The 22902-nt window shown below is 40.6% G+C and overlaps 1 protein-coding gene across 1 annotated transcript in view; it reads left to right on the top strand.

The window, feature by feature from the left end:
- Positions 1-21148, top strand: part of PARP14 (poly(ADP-ribose) polymerase family member 14) — a 46549-nt gene extending 25401 nt beyond the window's left edge. Inside the window, exons 9-17 of the mRNA XM_065875993.1 lie at positions 622-700; positions 3160-3309; positions 3626-3688; positions 4998-5165; positions 9269-9475; positions 12401-13000; positions 14462-14595; positions 19837-20011; positions 20674-21148. Of these exons, the coding sequence (XP_065732065.1) occupies positions 622-700; positions 3160-3309; positions 3626-3688; positions 4998-5165; positions 9269-9475; positions 12401-13000; positions 14462-14595; positions 19837-20011; positions 20674-20963 (1866 nt within the window). The 3' untranslated portion in view covers positions 20964-21148. The remainder of the gene's footprint in view (positions 1-621; positions 701-3159; positions 3310-3625; positions 3689-4997; positions 5166-9268; positions 9476-12400; positions 13001-14461; positions 14596-19836; positions 20012-20673) is intronic.
- Positions 21149-22902: the final 1754 nt, after the last annotated feature.

The following is a 22902-nucleotide window of genomic DNA, read 5'->3' as shown; positions in this document are numbered from 1 at the left end:
AACTGAAGTGTTTGGGTCCTTGTGATTGTCTTTCTCTTAACACTGTAGTTTTAACAACAACAAAGTATTTACTTTTACTGATTATGAAAGTAATACATGTTCATTGTAGAAACTTTAAACAATAAAAAATGCATAAATTTTTTTAGTTGTATTTCATCTTATCTTCTTTTATATATGTGGACTTTTAAACGTGGTATTATATAATGTAATTTAGTATCATTCTTTTTTCATTTAATAGTATGAAATAAGCATTTCCCTATTCCATTAACTATTCTTTGAAAACATAATTTTTAATGGCTGATAAATACTCCAACATATGGACATACTAAAATTTATTTAACCATTTCCCTGTTGGATTTTTAAACTGTTTAATTTTTTCTCAATTACAAATAGTATTGTAGTTATATTTTTGTTCACATCTTTGATAGTTTTCATAGTTTGTATTTACAGAAATAGAATTTATGAATTTTTCATAACATAAAAATCTATAATGAAAATAAATGATACTCTGAGAATTGTTCTCTCCTAAATATTTGTGCATGTAGGATCAGAAGGTCTGATGAATCAAATTCATTCATCTACAGAGAATTGTAATGATTAAAACTGTCTTTGTATTTCTAGGCATTCTCAGATGAATTTGCCAGAAGGGCTAATGGAAATTTCATCAGTGACAAAGTTCCCAAGGCTGAAGATACACAAGGTTCAATAAAGCTTTTTTTTTTTTTTTTTAACTTTATTTTATTTTATTTTATTTTTTATTTTTATTTTTTATTTTTTTAAACATCTTTATTGGGGTATAATTGCTTTACAATGGTGTGTTAGTTTCTGCCAATAAAGCTTTTAAATAGAGAAATTATTTTTAGTTGCTAAATAAGTATTCAGTGTTAAGTGAAAAATGGTAGGATAATTTTTATGAAAAAAACAATTTGTGATAAAGAAGATAATAAATTATACTCTATACACCTGAGCATGCAAGACACTGGCCATGTTTATGTGATCTGGGGTGAAAGAGTAGGCAGGCCAGATTATATAATCTGTACAATGGGTCTTTAAGTGGTGATGAGGCTACTATTTTCTAAGGATGATGTGATAAGTGTTTTCAGAAATAGACACATTTAAAGAGATGATACCAACCAAATGCTTCTCCTCTGTCAAAGTTACTTATATTTGAGTTTATCCTATTTGGAGTTTGCTGAAGCTTGTTAAATCTGAATATGTATGTCTTCAGATCTGGGGATTTTTCAGTCATCTCTTCAGATATGTTTTTCTGTACTGGTCTCTCTCGCTTCTCCTTCTGGTGCTCCAATAACATGAATGGTAAGCCTTCTGATAATGTCTCGGAGGGTCTGTTCTTTTTTTTCAGTCTTTTTTCTCTTTGTTCTTCAGATTGGATAATATTTATTAATCTACCTCCAATTTCTCTGTCTACTATACTATTGAGCTAATCCAGTGAATTTTTGATTTCAAATATTGTATTTTTAAGTTCTAAAATGTCCATTTGATTCTTATTTTATATTTCTCTGCAGAGACCCCTATTTTTCCATTCATTCCAAATCATTTCCATGCATTCAAGTGTGTTTACTTTGACCTCAGGGAGCGTAGTTATAGTAGATGCTTTGAAGTCTTTGTCTGATCATTCCAACATCTGAATCATCTTGGGATTAGCATCTATATTGAGTGTCTTTATCCTTGAGAATTGGTCACATTTTCCTGGTTCTTTGTATGACAAGCAATTTTGGATTATAGAATGGGCATTTTAAACATCGTGTTGTAAGACTTGGGTCCTGTTAAAATCCTCTGGAAAATGGTGCTTGTTTTGTTTGTTTGTTTGTTTGAGCAGGTAGCCAATCAGTTAATGTCATTCTACAAGTTCTGCCTCACTTTCTGTGTGGGCAGTGGTTCCAAGGTCAATTCCATTCTCAAGGCCTTTGCTGTGCAGCTTGGGTCTGCCCCACGTGCACAGCTCTGGGGTGAGCTCAGGGTTGACTCCAGTCATACACAGAACAGGGGGTCACCACTCCAGCGTTCCCCTTACATTCTCTGACTTGCAAAAGCCCATTTTCCAGGTCTTCTGGCCAGAAGCACAAGGTTCGCTCAGAGTTGAAGCTGCCTGTTCTGTTGCCTCATTATTCTGCGTGATCAGGGGTGCCCTTGGGCAAAGCAGAGGGGGTGAGGGTTGGGGGGAGGGGACCAAATAAACAAAAACACAGGGATTTCCCGTACACCACATATACACCTTTCAGACCACAAGGCCCTTTTTCCTGATTCTTCTGGACAGAAATACAGAATGTCTTTCAGAGTTTTAGCTCCCTGTGGTGCCACTGTGGAGTTCTGCAACCAGGGCACCTTGGTACAGGGCCTGGATTTAAAAAGGAAAAATATGGAAAATAATGAGGCTTCTCTGCCATACTCTTCAGCTCACAGGGACCCATATTCCCAGTCCTCTGGCCGCAAAGACAGAGATTCTCTGAGAGTTTTGCTGCCTGTTATTGTGTAGTTCTGTAACTAGGGCCATGCTTGGGTCAAAGCTGGGAGAGAAAAGAGGAAAAATTTCAAAACAAAACAAAATGGGAAGCAGCACAGGCTGCTCCTTCCTTTTTTTTTTTGTGGTACGCGGGCCTCTCACTGTTGTGGCCTCTTCCGTTGCGGAGCACAGGCTCGGGACGCGCAGGCTCAGCGGCCATGGCTCACGGGCGCAGCCACTCCCCGGCATGTGGGATCTTCCCAGACCGGGGCACGAACCCGTGTCCCCTGCATCGGCAGGCGGAGTCTCAACCACTACGCCACCAGGGAAGCCCTCCTTCAAGTTTTGACTCCTTTCCCCAGTCTGCCTGCTGTTGTGCATGTCTCAGTTCTCAGAGTGGCTTTTTGTATTTGTCCCATGTTTTTACTTGTAGTCAGTGGGAAAGAAAGGCTCAAGTGGGCTAATTCACCTCAGCCAGCAGCAGAAGGCCATGTTTGATATGTATTATATTTTATAATCCTTTTCCAGAAACAGACCATCAGGGGCTCAAGGCCAGGGCCAGGTTAAATGCCAGAGATCACAGAGAGAGAGAGACAGAGAGGGAGAGATGAGAGGGGCACAGGTGAGAACCATGAGACCTATGTCATTCTTGCTGTTGTCGACTTGTTACTGAGTCTATTTTTTTTTCTTGTCAGGTTTATATGGGACTATTTCTAACCCTGATTCAGGAGTGCATGAAATGAAGATTGGGCCCATCATTTTCCAGGTAGCCTCTGGAGATATCACCAAAGAAGAGGCAGATGTGATTGTAAATTCAACATCAAAGGCATTTAACCTCAAAGCAGGTACTTGACTTACGGAATTTTGACTAGTGTAATAGTCACAGTAGAGCCTGTGAAGGAGAGTTCCTATAGCCAGACTGGTTTCTACAACTTTGGCTTATTGCTATTAATTCATCATTTAAAAATTATTTTGACATTGTTTCTCATAATCGGGAACAGCTCTTTTATGAGTTTTTCTCCTTTGTTATCAGAAATACCCAAGTGATAGGGTTCCTTTGATGATGGGGAAAGCATTTAGATAATGAGGCACTCATTCTGATCCAGGTGTCCTGTAATTTTTTTAATTCATGTGTGTGAACATCTTGCTTTTCTCACACAGGGGTCTCCAAAGCAATTTTAGAACATGCCGGGAAAAGTGTGGAAATTGAATGTTCTCATCAAGGTAGGGCACAATGCTATCTTTTTGTTTCTAAGTTTTAAGCGAAGACTGAATATGGGAAGCTACGGAGGATGAGGAAAGTCCTGGGATTGGGGAGACAACATATTGATCTTAAAATCATACCTTTTACTAAAGAATTCCAGCTGTAGAGAATTAGAAGTGAAAAGTCATCTCCCAGTTAAAAAGAGAAGCGAGAAAGATTCATCAAAGGTAGTATTTCAGGAGTTTCTTATTCACATAAAATGCTTTATCTGCCAATTCAGACATTTTGTTTTTTAAACAATCAAAGAGTGGGTTCAAAGACTAAATCGACATTTCACCAAAGAAGACATGCAGATGGCCAAGAGGCACATGAAAAGATGCTCAACATCACTAATTATTAGAGAAATGCAAATCAAAGCTACAATGAGGTATCACCTCACACCGGTCAGAATGGCCATCATCCCCAAATCTACAAACAATAAATGCTGGAGAGGGTGTGGAGAAAAGGGAACCCTCTTGCACTGTTGGTGGGAATGTAAATTGACACAGCCACTATGGAGAACAGTATGGAGGTTCCTTAAAAAACTAAAAATAGAACTACATACGACCCAGCAATCCCACTACTGGGCATAGACCCTGAGGAAAATGTAATTAAAAAAGACACATGCACCCCAATGTTCATTGCAGCACTATTTACAATAGCCAGGTCATGGAAGCAACCTAAATGCCCATCGACAGACAAATGGATAAAGATGTGGCACATACATACAATGGAATATTACTCAGCCATAAAAAGAAATGTAGTTGAGTTATTTGTAGTGAGGTGGATGGACCTAGAGTCTGTCATACAGAGTGAAGTAAGTCAGAGAGAGAAAAACAAATACCATGTGCTAATGCATATATATGGAATCTAAAAAGAAAAAAAAAGGTACTGATGAACCGAGTGGCAGAGCAGGAATAAAGACGCAGACATAGAGAATGGACTTGAGGACACGGGGAGGGGGGAAGGGGAAGCTGGGACCAAGTGAGAGAGTGGCATGGACATATATACACTACCAAATGTAAAATAGATAGCTAGTGGGAAGCAGCAGCATAGCACAGGGAGATCAGCTCGGTACTTTGTGACCACCTAGAAGGATCGGATAGGGAGTGTGTGAGGGAGGTTCAAGAGGGAGGGGATATGGCGATATATGTATGTATGTGGCTGATTCACTTTGTTGTACAACAGAAACTAACACAGCATTGTGAAGCAATTATAGTCCAATAAAGATGTATTAAAAAGAGTGGGTTCAGCATCTAATTTTGCATCTTTTTGTCTTGTGTTTCCCAGCTCAAGGGGGCCACAGAGACTATATAATTACCAAAGGTGGATTATTGAAGTGCAAGAATATTATTCACGTCATTGGTGGAAATGATGTCAAGAGATCGGTTTCCTGTGTTTTGCAAGAGTGTGAAAAGCAGAATTACTCATCCGTTTGCCTCCCAGCCATCGGGACAGGTTTGTAGCCTCTGGCTGTCAAGGCTAAATCCCAAGGTGACCAGTTTCCCTTGGAATTGGTGCTGATGGCTAATGTACTTATTGCTGAGTCTACATCAGGGCAGCTTCCTCAAGCGAGGGCAGCCTCCGAGGGAAGGAGCAAAGTCTGTGGATAGTTTAAGTAAAAAAGAGAAAACTGAAGAAAACTGAAGAGAGTATTGGGATAGTAGACATTTGCTTTCTAATATGGAAGGGAAGGGAGAGGAAGGGAGGGGAAAGGAAAGAAAGTCCATCTCTCATTGCTTTCATCAGCTCCTTTCTCTTTTGCATCCTCTACACATCCCCCATTATTTAGTCTTTGACTTCCCCTCCATCCCCTCTCCATGGAAACATCAGTGCATGGACTTCCGCCTCCCCATGGCCGACTCTCAGACAGCATGGCTGTCCATCTTCTCTTACCTCCTTGACAGTGGGCTGGCCGTGGGGCATTGCGACCTCTCAGTTGCCAGAATCCAGTGGGTTCTAATGGGTCAGAAACTCTCCACCTTACTCCTTTCAGCTTGCCTCCCTCTTTGAAGTTTCTTATTTTCCTTAAACTACATAATGATTGTATGAGTCTTCATTTACAAGGATGGTGCTTTGGGCTTATCATTTGTAAGGTGATGCACTTTGAGCTCTTTCCCCAGCAATCTGAGTCATGTGCATTAATCAGGGATTCCTGCTTGGTCTCCTTTAAGAGAGCTGCTCAGGGCAGGCAAATACTCTCTGGCTTGAAGTGGAATGGAGCTGACTGGTCCCAGAAGGAGAAGGCTCAGCACTGGATTAATCATTCCACTGCTCAGGAATCTAAGTTTGAGTGTCTCACACTGGCATTCTAGGCCCTCCAAAAGTTTAGCCTTAATAAACCTAACCATCTTTGTCACTTTCTGGGCCTTCTTCTAATTCTCTTTCCCATACTTTGATTTCTCTTATTTTTCATTCCTCTTAATGTTCCCACATAGAATGTTATGTCTCCTTAGCTCTCTGTTTCTGAAAGTATAATTTATATTGCCTTTATGCTTTCATTCCCCTTGTAGTATCATTCAATCCTAGCAGATTAGCCAATGTATTATCTGTCTATCATCTATGTATCCTCTATCTATCTATCATCTATCATTTTCTATGGACACCCACTAATGATTCCCCAGTCTCTATCTCCATCTGCTTTTTCCTCTGAGCTCTTGTCTTGTGTTTCCATCTTAACTTTATTTGTGCCAAGAAAGCAGGCAGCCTAAGGGTGGCACAGACCTTCCCAAGGGAGTCCCTGGGTGGAGTCAAAGAAGAAATAAGGAAATGAGGCAGTTTTAATTTTGTATAATTATTTCTGGGTTACTGCAAACCTGTTGTTTTTTCCACTGACCTGGTTGCATTGCTGGTCTGCACAAATAAATCAAGGTTAGCAAATTCTCCTTCCTCATCTTCTTTACCTGTCTCTGTCACCACCTGAGCAGGCCCTTAGACTAACAGATGGGGAGCTTTCTCCCTTAGTGGTGATTATGAGTTGAATTGAGACTGTGATTGAGACAGTTGCTGGCAGTAAAGGAAGCCCTCTCACTGTTCCTCACAGGCTTGAGGGGAGAGAATGGGTGCTCACTGGTACCTGCAAGTACCTCAAGCTCAAAGCAAACTCCAAACTCCAGTTCATTGTCTTCTCCCCCACACCTGCCCTTCCTCTTATATCCCTGAGCATGTTAAAAACATCACTTTCTATCTAGAATCCTTGACTCTACCTTCTTCATCACTCCTATGTGCATTAGTTTATTAATTAGTTTGATTAAATATTTACTGAGTGTCTGCTATGTGCCGGGCACTGAGTTGAGGCAGCGGGGATAGAAAGATGACTAAGAAAAGGGGCACCTGGTGTCCACAAGGGGCACCTGGCCTTCTGTGAGACACAGGCATGTCAACAAACAACTGCAGTGCAACAGGGCTTATGAAATACACGTGAAGGTTGTGGGTGGCAAAAGACGGGGAACAAAGGGGCAAGTATAAAGCCAGTTGGCCACTTGGTCCTGCTGACTTTACTTTCTAAATATCTCCTCAATCCCTACAGCCAGCCCTTCATTCTGGCCTCGTCTCTTTGTTCAGCTCTTGTCTTTTGCCTAAACCTTTATTTAAATTCTCCTGTTTAGACCTGGCTCCCTGCTCCAGTGCCTCCTCCACCTACCCCCCTACCTCCCCCATTTATCTTTCTCAAAAACAAACCTGTTCCCCTGAACACGCCAGATTCAACATATCACACTTCTTACACAGTTCTGTCTGGTGTAGCCTTTCCCTCAGGTGTCCATACTTCACCTGTTGAACACCTGTTCATCCCCACATATCACATCCTCTGTGTCCCAAGTGCTTAGATGATTGAGAGTGAATGAATATATCTGAACATTCCCATTTAAATTCTTCCAGATAGCATGGAATAACTACGGCATTGCAATGGAGAATCTCCCTCTTTCCCTGATCATCTAATAAAAAAAAAAACCTGCACAAACCTTCTAGGTTAGTTTTATATGGGGATTGTCTACATTCCTACAGTTGTCTCCATAGCCAAGCCAAAGAGGTCTGCTCTCCTTTCTGCAGTAATAGCGGGCACTGTCAACAGGGACAACCCAAGTAGGCCCTTCGTCTATCACACCAAGTTGGCCAGAGGACTTTCACATTGCCCACTCCCCACCCTGCAGTGTGACAGCTGCTATTCATATGGAACTGCTTCCATGGCTTTTCGTGAGCCTTTTCAAGGAACTTTTCATGATCTTACCTAGCCAGTAGGCTTGAGAAACAAGATGTGGAGCATGCTTAAAATAGGAAAAGACCTTGCTCAGGTGGCAACCTTGAACCCTGCAGGTCAGCTAAAATCACAGTGACCGTGGGACGAAGAACTTTTGGAGGCTCATGGATAACTTGTATGCAAAGAATTATAGATTATAACAAATAGCTTATGGCTCTAGGTGTCTTACGAAATGAGCTCAGTTTAAATCAGGTCCCCAGAGACATCTGAGAGAATAAGGATATATACGTAATAGTCAAGAAATGACTGAACAAAAAATAATGCTGTTCTCTTTATTTTTTAAATTGATTAATTTATTTATAATTAGCTCTTATTTATTTACTTTTTGCCTGCGTTGGGTCGTCGTTGCCGTGTATGGGCTTTCTCTAGTTGCGGCAAGTGGGGGCTACTCTTTGTTGCAGTGCGTAGGCTTCTCATTGCGGTGGCTTCTCTTGTTACGGAGCACGGGCTCTAGGGCACGGGCTTCAGTAGTTGTGGCACGCGAGCTCTAGAGCACAGGCTCAGTAGTTGTGGCACATGGGCTTAGTTGCTTCACAGCATGTGGGATCTTCCTGGACCAGGGCTCGAACCTGTGGCGGATTCTTAACCAACTGTACCACCAGGGAAGACCTGTTCTCTTTAAAGAGCATGATATTTCAACATACATTAGCATCTTTTGCTTTTTGTGGATCTTTTTTTTTTTTTTTAACAAGGTGACTTTTATTTTTATTTATTTTATTTTATATTATTTGTGGTACACGGGCCTCTCACTGTTATGGCCTCTCCCGTTGCGGAGCACAGGCTCGGGACGCGCAGGCTCAGCGGCCATGGCTCCTGGGCCCAGCCGCTCCGCGGCATGTGGGATCTTCCCGGACCGAGGCACGAACCCGTGTCCCCTGCATCGGCAGGCGGACTCTCAACCACTGCGCCACCAGGGAAGCCCTTTTGTGGATCTTTTGAGGACACCAATGAGCCAAGAAAGGTTAACTGTGCTCTGTAACACAGAGGAACATAGTGAGCTGGGATCAGCTGAATAGAGCAAATAAGATATCAGACACCAAGTTATGTTTCTGGGCCCTTTGTTCATTGTTGGGCTGTTCCTGACATCCTGGAACAAAAACTCCCCGTTACATCTAGGACTTCAAGGGTGTCTGCTGATGCATTTTAGAAAAGTCCATGGTGATGAAAGAGTTGACGAGTGGGAATTTATTCTGAGAATCAGAATCCCTAATTTATTCCTCAGCCTTCTCCAGTTGGGTCTTCTTTTTCAAATCCAGTTGGATCTTTTTTTTTTCCCAATCATTTTTATTATTTGCCTTTCTAGGAAGTGCCAACCAAGACCCAGAGAAGGTTGCAGCAGCCATAATTGATGCCATTGAAGACTTTATTCAGAAAGGATTGGTCCAGTCTATGAAAAAAGTTAAAGTTGTTATCTTTCTGCCTCAAGTACTGGATGTGTTTCATGCCATCATGAAAAAAAGAGAAGGATCTCAGGCTTCTCCCCAGCAGTCTATGATGTCTAAAATGGCATGTGAGTTGTTCATTTATATGAAATACATGTTCCTAATATTGATGTCACATGAGAAATAGCTATTTTTTTTTCTGGTAGTTTATTAGCTTTTTTCCAGCTTTATGGAGATAAGAGTTGACATACATCACTGTATAAGTTTGAGGTATACAGCATAGTGGTTTGACTTACATATATTGTGAAACGAATACCACAGTAAGTTTAGTTAGCATCCATCATCTCACACAGATACAATAAAAAGAGAAAGTAAAAAAAGAAAAGAATTTTTTCCTTGTGACAAGAACTCTCTTAACAACTTTCATATCTATCATATAGTAGTGTTAACTACAGTCATTAAAGAAGGTTTCTGGACCCAGTTCCAATGTGTATGGAGGCTTCCCTGTGCCTACAACCAATTCTCAGATGCCAGCAGGGTGTCTGAGGATTCAACTCAATTCTGACATCATCTACCCAGAGATGGAATCAGATTCCACAGGTAAAGGGCTCAGTGCCACAAGACTGCCTTCCACTTCAGATACCAAGCACAAGCCAAATACTGTATATATGGGAAAAATATTTGGTCATTCTGACCAAATATATTTTTTCATATATATATATATATATATATATTTTTTTTTTTTTTTTTGCAGTATGCGGGCCTCTCACTGTTGTGGCCTCTCCCGTTGCAGAGCACAGGCTCCGGACACGCAGGCTTAGCGGCCATGCCTCACTGGTCCAGCCGCTCCGCGGCATGTGGGATCTTCCCAGACCGGGGCACAAACCCGTGTCCCCTGCATCGGCAGGCGGACTCTCAACCACTGCGCCACCAAGGAAGCCCTATTTTTTCTTATAAATCACAATATTACAGTCATCATTCTGTACATTACATCTCTAGTACTTATTTATCTTGTAATTGGAAGTTTGTATCTTTTGACCGCCTTTCTCCAATCTCCTCCCACCCTCACCCCGCTTTACTAGGAGTAATTTATGGTTACTCCTAGTAACCATAAATCTGATCTCTTTTTCTATGAGTTTTTTTTTTCAGATTCTGCATATCAGTGAGGTCATACAGTATTTGTCTTTCTCTGTCTGACTTGAAATAGCTAATCTTTAATGAAGTATCACAGAGATATTAAGAAAACAATCCCATTTATAATTGCATCAAAAAGAATAAAATACCCAGGAATAAATTTAACCAAGGAGGTGAAAGACCTGTATCATGAAAATATACAACATTGATGAAAGAAACTGAAGAAGATACAAATAAATGGAAAGATAGTTCATGCTCATGGATTGGAAGGATTAATATTGTTAAAATATCCGTACTACTTAAAGCAATCTACAGATTCAATGCTATCCCTATCAAAATTCCAGTGGCACTTCTTACTGAGGTAGAACAAACAGACTTGAAACCATAAAACTCCTACAAGAAAACATATGGGTAAGCTCCTCAACACTGGTCTTAGCAATGATTTTTTAGATTTGACACTAAAATTACAAAAGCAAAATGAATAAGTGGGACTACATCAAAATGAAAATCTTCTGCACAGCAAAGGAAATCATAAACAAAATGAAAAGAGAACCCACTGAATGGGAGAAAATATTTGCAAATCGTATATCTGATAAGGGGTTAAATCCAAAATATATAAAGAACTCATACAACAATAGAAAAAACCCCAAACAATTTGATTTTAAAATAGAGTATCTGAATAGACATTTTTCCAAAAAGATATACAACTGGCCAATAGGTACATGAAAAGGTGCTCAACATCATTAATCATCAGGGAAATGGAAATCAAAATCATAATGAGTGATCACCTCACATGATAGAACAGCTATTATCAAAAAGACAAGGGAGGGACTTCCCTGGTGGTACAGTGGTTAAGACTCCATGCTCCCAATGCAGGGGGCCCAGGTTCGATCCCTGGTCAGGGAACTAGATCCCACATGCATGCCACAGCTAAGAGCTCACATGCCACAACTAAGGAGCAGGTGAGCTGCAACTAAGGAACCCACCTGCTGCAACTAAGACCCAGTGCAACCAAATAAATAAATAAAATATTAAAAAAACCCACAACAACAAGGGACTTCCCTTGTGGTCCAGTGGTTAAGACTCCATGCTTCCCCTGCAGGGGGCATGGGTTTGATCCCTGGTCAGGGAACTAAAATCCCACATACCACATGTCACAGCCAAAAAAAAAAAAAAAAAAGTATTAAAGACTCAAATGTTAAGACCTGACCATAAAACTCCTAGAAGAAAACATAGGGGAAAATAAATGATTTAAAAAAAAAAAAGACAAGAAATAACAAGTGTTGGTGAGGATGTGGAGAAAAGGGAACCCTCATGCACTGTTGGTGGGAATGTAAATTGGTGCAGCTACTGTGGAAAACAGCATGGAGGTTCCTCAAAAGTCTAGAAATAGAACTACCATAGGATCCAGCAATTCCACTTCTGGGTATTTATCTGAAGGAAATGAAATCACTCTCTGGAATCCATGTTCACTGCAGCATTATTTTCAATAGCCACAACATGGAAACATTGAAAGATGAATTATAAAGAAGATGTGGTGTATATGGAATATTACTCAGGCATAAAAAAGAAGGAAATCCTGCTACATGCAACAACATGTGTGGACCTTGAGGGCATTATGCTCAATGAAATAAGACAGAGAAAGACAAATACTGTATGATAGCACTTATACAAAGGACAGATTGGTGATTGCCGGTGGGTGCAGGGGGTGTGGGAGTTGGGTGAAATGGGTGAAGTTGGTCAAAAGGGTAAAAGCATCCAGTTAAAAGATAAACAAGTCCTAGGATTGTAATGTACAGCATGGTGACAAAGAAAGAAAGAGAGAGAGGAAGAGAGGAAGGAGGGAGGGAGGGAAGAGGGAGGGAGGAAGGAGGAAGGAAAGAAAGAAAGAGCTAATCTTCCTTTCTTTTCTTTTTTAGCATTCTTGGGCTTCTCAAGTAAATCTCCCCCAAAACAGACTCCTTTGGTTTTAGAAAAGAAAACAGAATCAGCAATATTTCAGGTGTGTGGTGAAAATGTAAAAAGTGTAGAAAACGTCCTTTTCTGGATACAGGATCTCATTCAAAAGGAACAGTGTCCCTACACCAGTGAAGATGAATGTATCAAAAACTTTGATGTAAAGGAATACCGGGAATTGAATGAGCTTCAGAAGAAGTTAAATATTTCCATTTCTTTGGACCGTGAAAGACCTTTGATTGAGGTTTCTGGAATTACCAAAGATGTGATACAGGTTAGAAATGCAATTGAGGACATGATCAAGAGAGTTAGATTGTCCAAAGAACAGGAATCCCTGGCAGATCGTACCAGTGATTTTGTGGAATGGCAATATAAGGACGATAAAAATTTTCATAGTTTTGACAAAATTACCAATATGCAACTGGAGGATGCAAAGAAACAAAAGAGAAAGACAATTGATGTTAAAATTAATCATCAGAGCTACACAGTGGACTTGAAAACATACACTGCTACAGATGCAAACGGAAAGAGTTTACCTGTTCAGCGCCATACAAAATCTGAAGGTGAATCAAACTATCATGCTTGTTGTCCATTACTTTATGCCTGTGATGTGTGTTGTACATACATCAAAATGTTGTTCAAGTAGATAAAATCCAAGTACCCTTATGGAAGAAAATAGAAAATTTGGTCTCAGCTGAAGGAGCTTACACTTTGGCCACGAAAATACAGCACAGGGTGTACCGAACAGCTGATCATTATTATCTTAATGGTAACAATAGTCAAATGTTGCATTTGTTCTCATCTCTACAGTTTACCAGCTTCCCGGAGCCAGTTTTGTTGGGGAGGTAATGGCTGCTTCTGTCAGGAAAGGGAAAGCCATGGGCTGTAAAGAAGCCCAAGCCTTTCTAGAACAAAAGACTGAAGACAGCCTAGTCAGAGAGTGGGCACTCTGTGTCTGTGACTGATGACCCAGAATGGATGGGGAGCCTGAAGGATCTTCTCCCAGAAGTCACTAGCTCCTCTGCCCCGAGGATAAGATTCTTTGACACACACATCAGGAAGCAGTCTTCAAGATTCCTGAGAAGGGAATGCTTGTCTTGTGTAGTCAGCTATTCCTGCCTTTGAACCACATAAATCCCCCACTGAAAACTACTGAATTGGCTTTCAGTACATTGAGAGGTCAATGTGAACGAATTCCTCAGACTCTGAGCAACCCTGGGGAAATGACAAGTCAAATACAGTATTCTGTTTAGCAGACGGGGAGATAGAGCTGCCACCACAACCTGCCACGTAGCAAAACCTCCCACCCACCCAACTGTTAAGGATGCTGTGAAGAATAATGAAAGAATAGATGTGGAAGGCCTGGTGGTTGTGGTGAGTTCTGGCAAAAAGCCATGCATTTGTAAGCAAAACATTAATGACTATTGAAAACATTGTAGGGAAATCATTTATATTATATGTAAAATTATTAAATTATGACAGATTAGAGACTGAACAGAATATGCAGTTCTCAAATCTGAGCATGATCAGACTTGTTAAGATGCAGGTACCCAGGTTCCACCCTCAGAGATTTTGATTCGGTAGATCTGTGAGGTTTTTTTTTTTTTTTGCGGTACACGGGCCTCTCACTGCTGTGGCCTCCCCCTTTGCGGAGCACAGGCTCCGGATGCGCAGGCTCAGCGGCCATGGCGCACGCTCCGCGGCATGTAGGGATCTTCCTGGACCGGGGCACGAACCCGCGTCCCCTGCGTTGGCAGGCGGACTCTCAACCACTGCGCCACCAGGGAAGCCCTGTGAGTTTTTTTTTAAGCAAGTGTTATAGTTGGTTCTGAGGTGGGTTATCTGTGGTCCACATTTTGAAAACATTCTTCTAGAAAGATAAGGGGCTTCTTGAACACCTTGAATTAGGAGACTGTAAAACAAGACCACAAATGATACTCAGTTTTTCAAAGCATACCAGGAATGTGGACTATACGGATGAGCCTTTCTAGGTGCGAGGGAGTTTTCAAATGTCTGCTTTGCAGTTGAGATCCCCTTATACTGGAGTGATATGAAGCAGCAGAAAGTCTGTGTGGTTGAGCTACAGCCTGATAATTCAGAATACAAAACGGTGGCAAGCAAGTTTAATGAGACCTGTGCAGACTTCATCATAGAGAAGGTAAGCCTTCCGCTGACATGGAGTTTCTACACGGTGGAAATAGAGGTATCATCGTCCTGGATAAATACATTTTCATTCACTTCCTATCACATTTTTTTACCCAGAATTAGAATATATTATGGCAATTCGTTTTTAAATTCTAGATTCTACTCATGTCACTATGATTACTGAGACACTGAAATTCTTGTGTCAGTTATTACAATATCATATTAGATTGTAATATATTAGAATAATAAAGATATATGTCTACTTTGTGAAGCAAGCTAATAATAACTCCTAGATATGGCTCCAAAGTTGGAGTTGATAACTAGCAAAGCTGGAGTTGATAACTAGCGAATCAGATCAGTATAATAGCTCCACTATTCACAGATCAACAGTCCTTGCTTCCTTGATAATCCAGCGGTCCTTTCCCTGTTCATTTCCCTTATTTTGGCATCTTCTGCTTTTAAACATTAATTTAGAAAGTTTCCTTTTTGAAATTATTTTTCTCCCTTGAGTTCTAGGACAGTATTATTTTGATGCTTTCTTCTCCTTCTTTAACTAATGTTCCTTTCATTTTCACTGGCATCTGTTCTTCCTCTAAACCCCTAATCCTAGGTAACCCACAGGATTTACATTTTGGTATTCTGTCTCTGCAGTTCACCGGGGAACGTTTTTACTCTTCTTGGCTGCAGCTATTATTTCAGTGTTGATAGCTCTCAAATCAACATCACCGACCTGGATCTTTGACTCAAGCTCTAGAACTTGAGTTCCCAAGTGGCCTAAAAGTCTCCACTTAAATATCTGTCTGCTAAATCAATTTCCCTAAAATCTAACTCATCTCATCATTTCCCCTTCCTTCCTGCTTTCTGTCTTTGGTTCCGTCACTTTCTGAGTAAAGCTAGAGATCCTTGAGTACCTTCCCTTCATCTGTAATAACAAGTCTGCCAGTAAGGCCTGCATTGTCTTTCTTTGCAAATTTTCTCTTATTCCCTATTTGTACTGCCGCCACTCTGTTTATTCATGTAGTTAATAATACATATATTATTATTATTACATAATAATTCAAAAAAGATTTGAAGCGTACTACAAAGATATCTTCAGATAACATAAATATGGACAAAAAGAAAAGTAGGGCAGGGAAATTAAGATAATTACAGAGGTATTGTTAGTTCACAAAAATACATAACATGACGTCCTAGATAGTTACTAGAGAAGGCCCTCAAATTTGTCCTTGATCTTCCTAGTAGACAAAGTAAAGAAGTAAACACTCAGCTATAAGATTCATAATGTCCATAAATCAAAGAGCAAAGCATTTGATCAGGAGACTCAACAGTTTTTCACAATACTGAGACTGACTCCTGAAAGAGTTCTCCTGTGAATAAGTACTAGAGAATATCTTCAGAATCCTCCTCACAAATTCAGTATCAAATTTTATACCATTTGTTTTTAATCCCTCAATGTAGGAAGGAGAGGAATAGGTTAGAGAGATTGCTGAGTCACAGGTATGAAATGTGCAGTGTGGGTAATATAGTCAATAATTATATCATATCTTTGTATGGTGACTGATCATGGCTGGGCCTATCTTGGTGATCATTGAAATATATGGAAGTATTGAATCGCTATGCTGTGTAACAGGAACTAGCAGTGTTGTAGGTTATACTTCAAAAATAAACAAACTCATAGAAAAAGAGATCAGATTTGTGGTTACCAGAGACGGGGTATAGGGAGAGGGAACTGGATGAAAGGTAGGCAAAAGGTACAAACTTGCAGTTATAAGATAAATCAGTACTGGGGATGTAATGTACAACATGATAAATACAATCAACAGTGCTTTCATACACTATATTATGTGTAAAAGTTGTTGGGAGAGTGGATCCTGGGAGTTCTCATCACAAGGAAAAAATTTCTTTTCTTTAATTTTGTATCTATATGAGATGATGGATGTTCACTGGACTTACGATGATCTTTTCATGATATATGTAAGTCAAACCACTATGCTGTACATCTTAAACTTATACAGTGCTATATGAACGTAAACTATATCTTAATAAAACTGGAAGAATAAATAACCTTGCCAAGTAGATAGATCCCTGTATGTTGAGCAAAACAATTATATGTGGTACCAAGAAAATGTAATTCAAGTACGCAGCTCTTTCATGGTCTGGTTCTGAGACAATAAGTTTCATTAAAGATACCAATTACAGTCCTCTGGGAGTGGCTGACTGGCACACTGGGATGAGATGTCAAGTCCAAATTGAGCAGGACCACCCAGTTGACCAGAAATGTCTGCACTGGGCCCTGGAGTCTTACCATGTGTTGGCAGACCTTCACCAGAGAAATGACTTCACTACCCTTTTGTAGTGCAACCCTTTTTTCAAATAAAATCTTATGTGAAATCCCAGTCTATGACATCAGTAAAAGCAGAGCTAGGCTGTACTTAAGGCACCTCTGTGGAGGTGTCTAGTAGTGCAAAAGCGCTAACATGAAAAATGGGTGGTCTGTCATCCTTCATGACTGTCATGTCTTGTGACTAAGATTTTTTAACACCCATGAACTTCCACCTAGATTCAACAATTTTGTAACATTTGCTTTTTTTCCCCTCACTCTGTTTTTCCTGAAACAATTGAAAGTAAGTTGCAGATATCATGAACTCCTAAATATTATAGCAAATGTATCCTAAGAATAGAAACATTCTCTTAAATAACACAAATATCATTATCCTTTATAATAATATCCAATAGAAGGTCAATATTCAAATCACCCGTGGCTCAAAACAGCTTTCTTATAACTTCCTCCCAATCCCTGCCCCCAATCTGGACTCACACATTGCATTTTGTCATTGTGTCTCCTTTATCTCTTCTGATATAGAACAGTACTGCTGCATTTTTAAACATTGTATTTCATGATATTGAAATTTTAGAAGAGTTTAAGCTAGTTGTATTGTAGAATGTTCCACATTCTGGCTCTGTCTCACCTATATTTTTTAAGAATCCAAGCAGTTTTCTTACAGATTCTAGGTTTGTCTGATTGCCCATGGTGTCATTTAATTTATTCCTCTATCCGCTTTATTTATGGTAAGCTTGGAGTTAGGTTGAAAGGCTTGTGTAAATTCAGATGAATATTTTTTGCAAGAATATATTTTGTAGGTGAGGCATCAAAGAAGCTTTATTTATTTATTTACTTTTATTGAACTATTGTTGATTTACAATACTGTGTTAGTTTCTGGTATACAGCAAAGTGACTCAGATATGTGTGTGTTTGTGTATATAATTTTATATACATATTTACCCTTTCATCCCACTACTTTTCAGTCCTTCTTGTATTTCTGTGCCTCATCTGGGGTCATTTTCCTCTGGCTTTAGTATTTCTTCTAGTGCAGGTCTGGTAGTGATGAATTCTCTCAGTTTGTCTGAAAATTTATTTCACCCTCATTCTTTGAAGGATATTTTTGCTGGGTACAAAATTCTGATTGGTAGTCATTTTCTTTAAGCACTTTGAAGAAGTTACTCTGTTATCTTCTGACTTTGTTTCACTCTGCACTTCCCTTCTCTCCAGGAACTTGGCTCAAATCCTTGTTGCCTTCAAACAGACTTTTTTCCCACTAGCTCTTCTAGTAGTTGTTGGCAAGAAGTTTGGTCTGATACAAGTAGTCTATCATAGCCAGAAGCCTGCTGCTAAAGTAAGCCTACTAAGTGAAGCTTAGAATTTACCCTACTAGGAATACAGACTCAGATTACTGTGTTCAAAATTACTTGAAATAATTTTCTTTGTGTGGTTATTAAATTTTAAAAGGGTTTGTGCTCACTTCAGCATATATACTAAAAAAGGGTGAGAAACAAGAATAAAAGGACTAAGAAATTAAGAATGGTTTCAAAACTCGATGTGAATAAAATTTTAAGGCTTTTAAAAATGAGTAAAATAAATAAGATTTAAAGTAAATAGAAATAAAGTGGAAGTAGTCTGAAGATTAGAAACTCAGTTGTAGGTAAAAGGAAAAAGAAAATTTAAGATTATAAATTGGATCAACAAAATACATGATAATGCTGAGACTTGGAACTAGAGGGCAAACTGTATCTTTTTTTTAAATTAATTAATTTTATTTATTTTTGGCTGCACTGGGTCTTCGTTGCTGCACGTGGGCTTTCTCTAGTTGTGGCAAGCAGGGGCTACTCTTTGTTGCGGTGCATGGGCTTCTCATTGTGGTGGCTTCTCCTGTTGCGGAGCACGGGCTCTAGGTGCCTGGGCTTCAGTAGTTGTGGCACAAGGGCTTGGTAGTTGTGGCTCGTGGGCTCTAGAGCGCAGGCTCAGTAGTTGTGGTGCATGCGGCATGTGGGATCTTCCCTGACCAGGGCTCGAACCCACATCCCCTGAATTGGCAGGTGGATTCTTAACCACTGTGCCACCAGAGAAGCCTGCAAACTTAATTGTATTAAGTTGTATTAATCGTATCTTAATTAAAAACGGGAAACCCAAAACTGGAAAAAAAAAAAAAAAAGAAGAAGAAGAACCCAATAAAGGCAGGTAATAATAGTGTCAGACTTGAGAGTTCCCTGGACTGGAAGATTCTGACCACATGGAACCTTCACCTTGTGCCTGTCCATGAGGGTCCTTGCCTCCCTTACCCATCCTTCACTCTTTCCCAAGTCAACCTTATGAAACTGCCACCACCTGGTGATTAGGGGAGTGTAGAAACTGATCTGCAATCCAAGACCCAAGGAGTTTCCACCACAGCCCTGGAGGCCAAAGAGTATGGTCAGAGCATGGCCACTTTGGTCTATAACCAGATCCCCTCCCACCAGGATTCATGCCCCACTCTTCCAACTGGACCAGAGATTAATTTTCACTAATTAATTTCCTTCTTGCCTAGACACTAGTGCTTCTCCCAATGTTAGAATACTCTCTCACTGGAGGAGAGACAAAGTGACATAGTGAGGTAGATGGCAACAGGAGCAGTTAGGGGTTGAAGAGGCTTTGGTCAGCCAAGTTCAAATAATGAGGACTTAAGATCCTAAACATTGTCTGCTCTCATGTGGTACATAAAAGATGTTTAAAATTAAATTAACGTTCTTACCAAGGCCTGTTTCTGTGAAACTCTGGATCTAAAAAGACTTCTGAATGTAGAAATTTGCCATCTGGCATTGAATTTGCTGTTTATTGTAATTTGTATATACTTATGAGAAATAATGGTCGTGTTTCATCTGTTGTATCTTGCCAAGGGCTCTTGGCACTGACAGCAAATTTTTCCTTATTGATTTGCAGATTGAGAGGATCCAGAATCCAGAGCTCTGGAAACACTACCAGACAAAGAAAAACAACATGGACGCCAAAAATGGCCAGTTAATAAATGAGAAGCTGCTCTTCCATGGGACAGATGCCGACTCAGTGACACTTGTGAACGGAAAAGGCTTTAACCGCAGTTATGCTGGAAAGAATGGTAAGGACGCAAGTAATCTGGCTGCTTCAAATGAGGTGTCAGCCATGAGAACCCAAGCTGGCTGGGGACAGTATGGATGGTGTTGTGTTCTCTCATTGTTGGGGGCCATGTTACAGCCAAAGTTTTAGGTTAGACTCACTGTATTTCATCCCGAAGGGACTGACTGGCCCTCCAGGGTGGGGAAATGATTTTTAAGAATAAAAAACCAGGGACTTCCCTGGTGGCACAGTGGTTAAGAATCCGCCTGCCAATGCAGGGGACACGGGTTCGAGCCCTGGTCCAGGAAGATCCCACATGTCACAGAGCAATTAAGCCCGTGCGCCACAACTACTGAGCCTGCGCTCTAGAGCCCACGTGCCACAACTACTGAAGCCTGTGTGCCTAGAGCCCATGCTCCGCAACAAGAGAAGCCACTGCAATGAGAAGCCCGTGCACCACAACAAAGAGTAGCCACCGCTCGCCTCAACTAGAGAAAGCCTGCATGCAGCAACGAAGACCCAACATAACCAAAAAAAAAAAGAATAAAAAACACACAAAAAAATTTAAAAGAAGCTTTAGAGAGAACTGAACATTATTTTAACATTATTTGACATATTGGGTCAACATGTCAAATTATAGACTAAATTGAAATCCTTAAAGATGTTTTGTTTTTCTCTTCACAGCTACGGCATATGGAAAGGGAACCTATTTCGCTGTCAGTGCCCATTATTCTGCCAATGATACATACTCCAGACCGGACGCAAATGGGAAGAAGTGTATGTATTATGTGCGAGTACTCACTGGATCCTACACAGTTGGAAACAAGTCATTAATTGTGCCTCCTCTAAAGGACCCCCAAAATCCTACTGACTCATATGACACTGTCACAGATTGTGTGCAAAATCCAAATTTATTTGTGGTATTTTATGACTACCAGGCTTACCCAGAGTACCTCATTACTTTTAGACGTTAACATTTTGGTATCCTTTGCAGAAGATATTATTCATCTATACATAGCTAACTGTAAAGCAAGCTGTAGGTTTTTTTTCTCTTAACAGCTTTTTCTAAGATCAGAGGACCCTTGTCACTGAAATCAGACATTCTCCAGCCTCTTCAAACTGGAATGAACCTATCTTGAGAATTTAATTGGATAACTTAGAGTTACAACTGTGTGTCCTCAACCATGGATATCACATCTGTAGAGGTACAGGTGTTTATTTCCAGGAAGGAGGGTATAACATTAATCTTTTTTTTTTAATCGGGGTATAGTTGCTTTACAATGTTGTGTTCGTTTCTGCTGTACAACCAAGTGAATCAGCTATGTGTATACATATATCCCCTCCCTCTTGGATCCCCGCCCCCCCGCCATCCCCCGCATCTAGGTCACCACAGAGCACTGAGCTGAGCTCCCGGTGCTATACAGCAGGTACCCACTAGCCATCTATTTTACACTGGTAATGTATACATGTCAATCCCAATCTCCCAGTTCATCCCACCCCCACTTCCCCCTCCACGTCCACACGTCCGTTCTTTACGTCTTCATCTCTATTCCTGCCCTGAAAATAGGTTCATCTGTACCATTTTTCTAGATTCCACATATAAGAATAACATTAATCTTAAAGGCAGAGGACACAGTGATATAACTTCAGCTGCCACTGAGAGACAGCTGGTATCATGTCAGGACTCCATACTGCTGTGGGGAGCACAGTATTACTAAGTGGGTGGGGCTGCTGTCTTCCCTGGGTGCAGGGATGGTGTCTAATTTTCTGTATCCCTGGGCTGAGGTCTGTGCCTGATGTACAATAGATGCTGCATAAGTGTTTCATAAACCACTTAAGAATGAAGAAGCCCTGTCAGACTCCTAACCAAAGTGGGAACCATCTCTTCAACACCCTTGACTTATTGTCACTTTGCCTCAAATCGATGAGATTCCATGGCAGGGAGCTTTTTCACAAAGCAGCCTGTGGACATGTGGGGCAGCTCTGGTCAGGGCTCTGGGACTGCAGTGCGGCCACGTCCTGCGCAGTCTGGGGGGCTGTGGTCTAGCTTGGGGACGAGGTGAGCTGTACCCCATGGAGTTGTGCAGTGCAGCAGCCCTGTTTCCTTTGGTCCTTTCTAAAGTTGAACCCAAACCTGCCTTTTTATAACTTTTATTCATGGTCTTAGTTCTGCCCAGTGGAAAAAAGGGATAATGCCTGCTATATTTTCAGTATGAACCCCTTCTACTATGTTAAGATTAAATGAATCTAAGGGTATTAAACAGCACATTTTCCTTGGCAGCCTAGCTTTTGATGATTTTAAAGCCTTGTGCATAAATAAACCAAAGGAATTAAGCAGTCATATTACTAATTTGCTAACTCAGTAGCTATAGGATAGTAATGGAAAGTTTCTTTTTTAACTTCCTCAGGTAAATTTCAGACTCTAAAACTGTTTATTGAGTGCCTACATTAACCAGGTACTATAATAGGTGCTTTCACATAACACTGTTTATTTTTTTTTCCCCCCAAACACTCTTGTGAGGTAAGAACTATACCCCCATTTTAAAGCTGGGGAAACTGATGCTCAGAACACAAGAAGCTTCCTTGCCTTAAGTCACCTGGGTAACAGGCCTCAGAACCAGTAACTGAATCTGGGTCTCTGTGTCATCAAGCCCCTTGCTCTTCCCACTATAGAACATGGCTTCTAGGTTAATGTTACTGATTCAGGAATATCTCAGACAATCTGTGAATTATCCTCATATTTCCTTGGCCTTGTCCCTTCTGGCTTTGGTTTTCATTGTAGAGTCTCTTCATTTGAAGCTCTATAGGCCAAGAGGCCAGAGCTATGCCCATGGGGAGCCAGGACAGATGATGAACTTGGATGCTAGGGGTCACCAGGAGGATAAAGGCACCCTTTCTTGGCCCCAGGGAGCA

The sequence above is a fragment of the Phocoena phocoena genome, chromosome 4 (assembly GCF_963924675.1).
Source record: "Phocoena phocoena chromosome 4, mPhoPho1.1, whole genome shotgun sequence".
Taxonomy (NCBI): Eukaryota; Metazoa; Chordata; class Mammalia; order Artiodactyla; family Phocoenidae; genus Phocoena; species Phocoena phocoena.
This window is presented reverse-complemented; position numbering and strand designations above follow the sequence as displayed.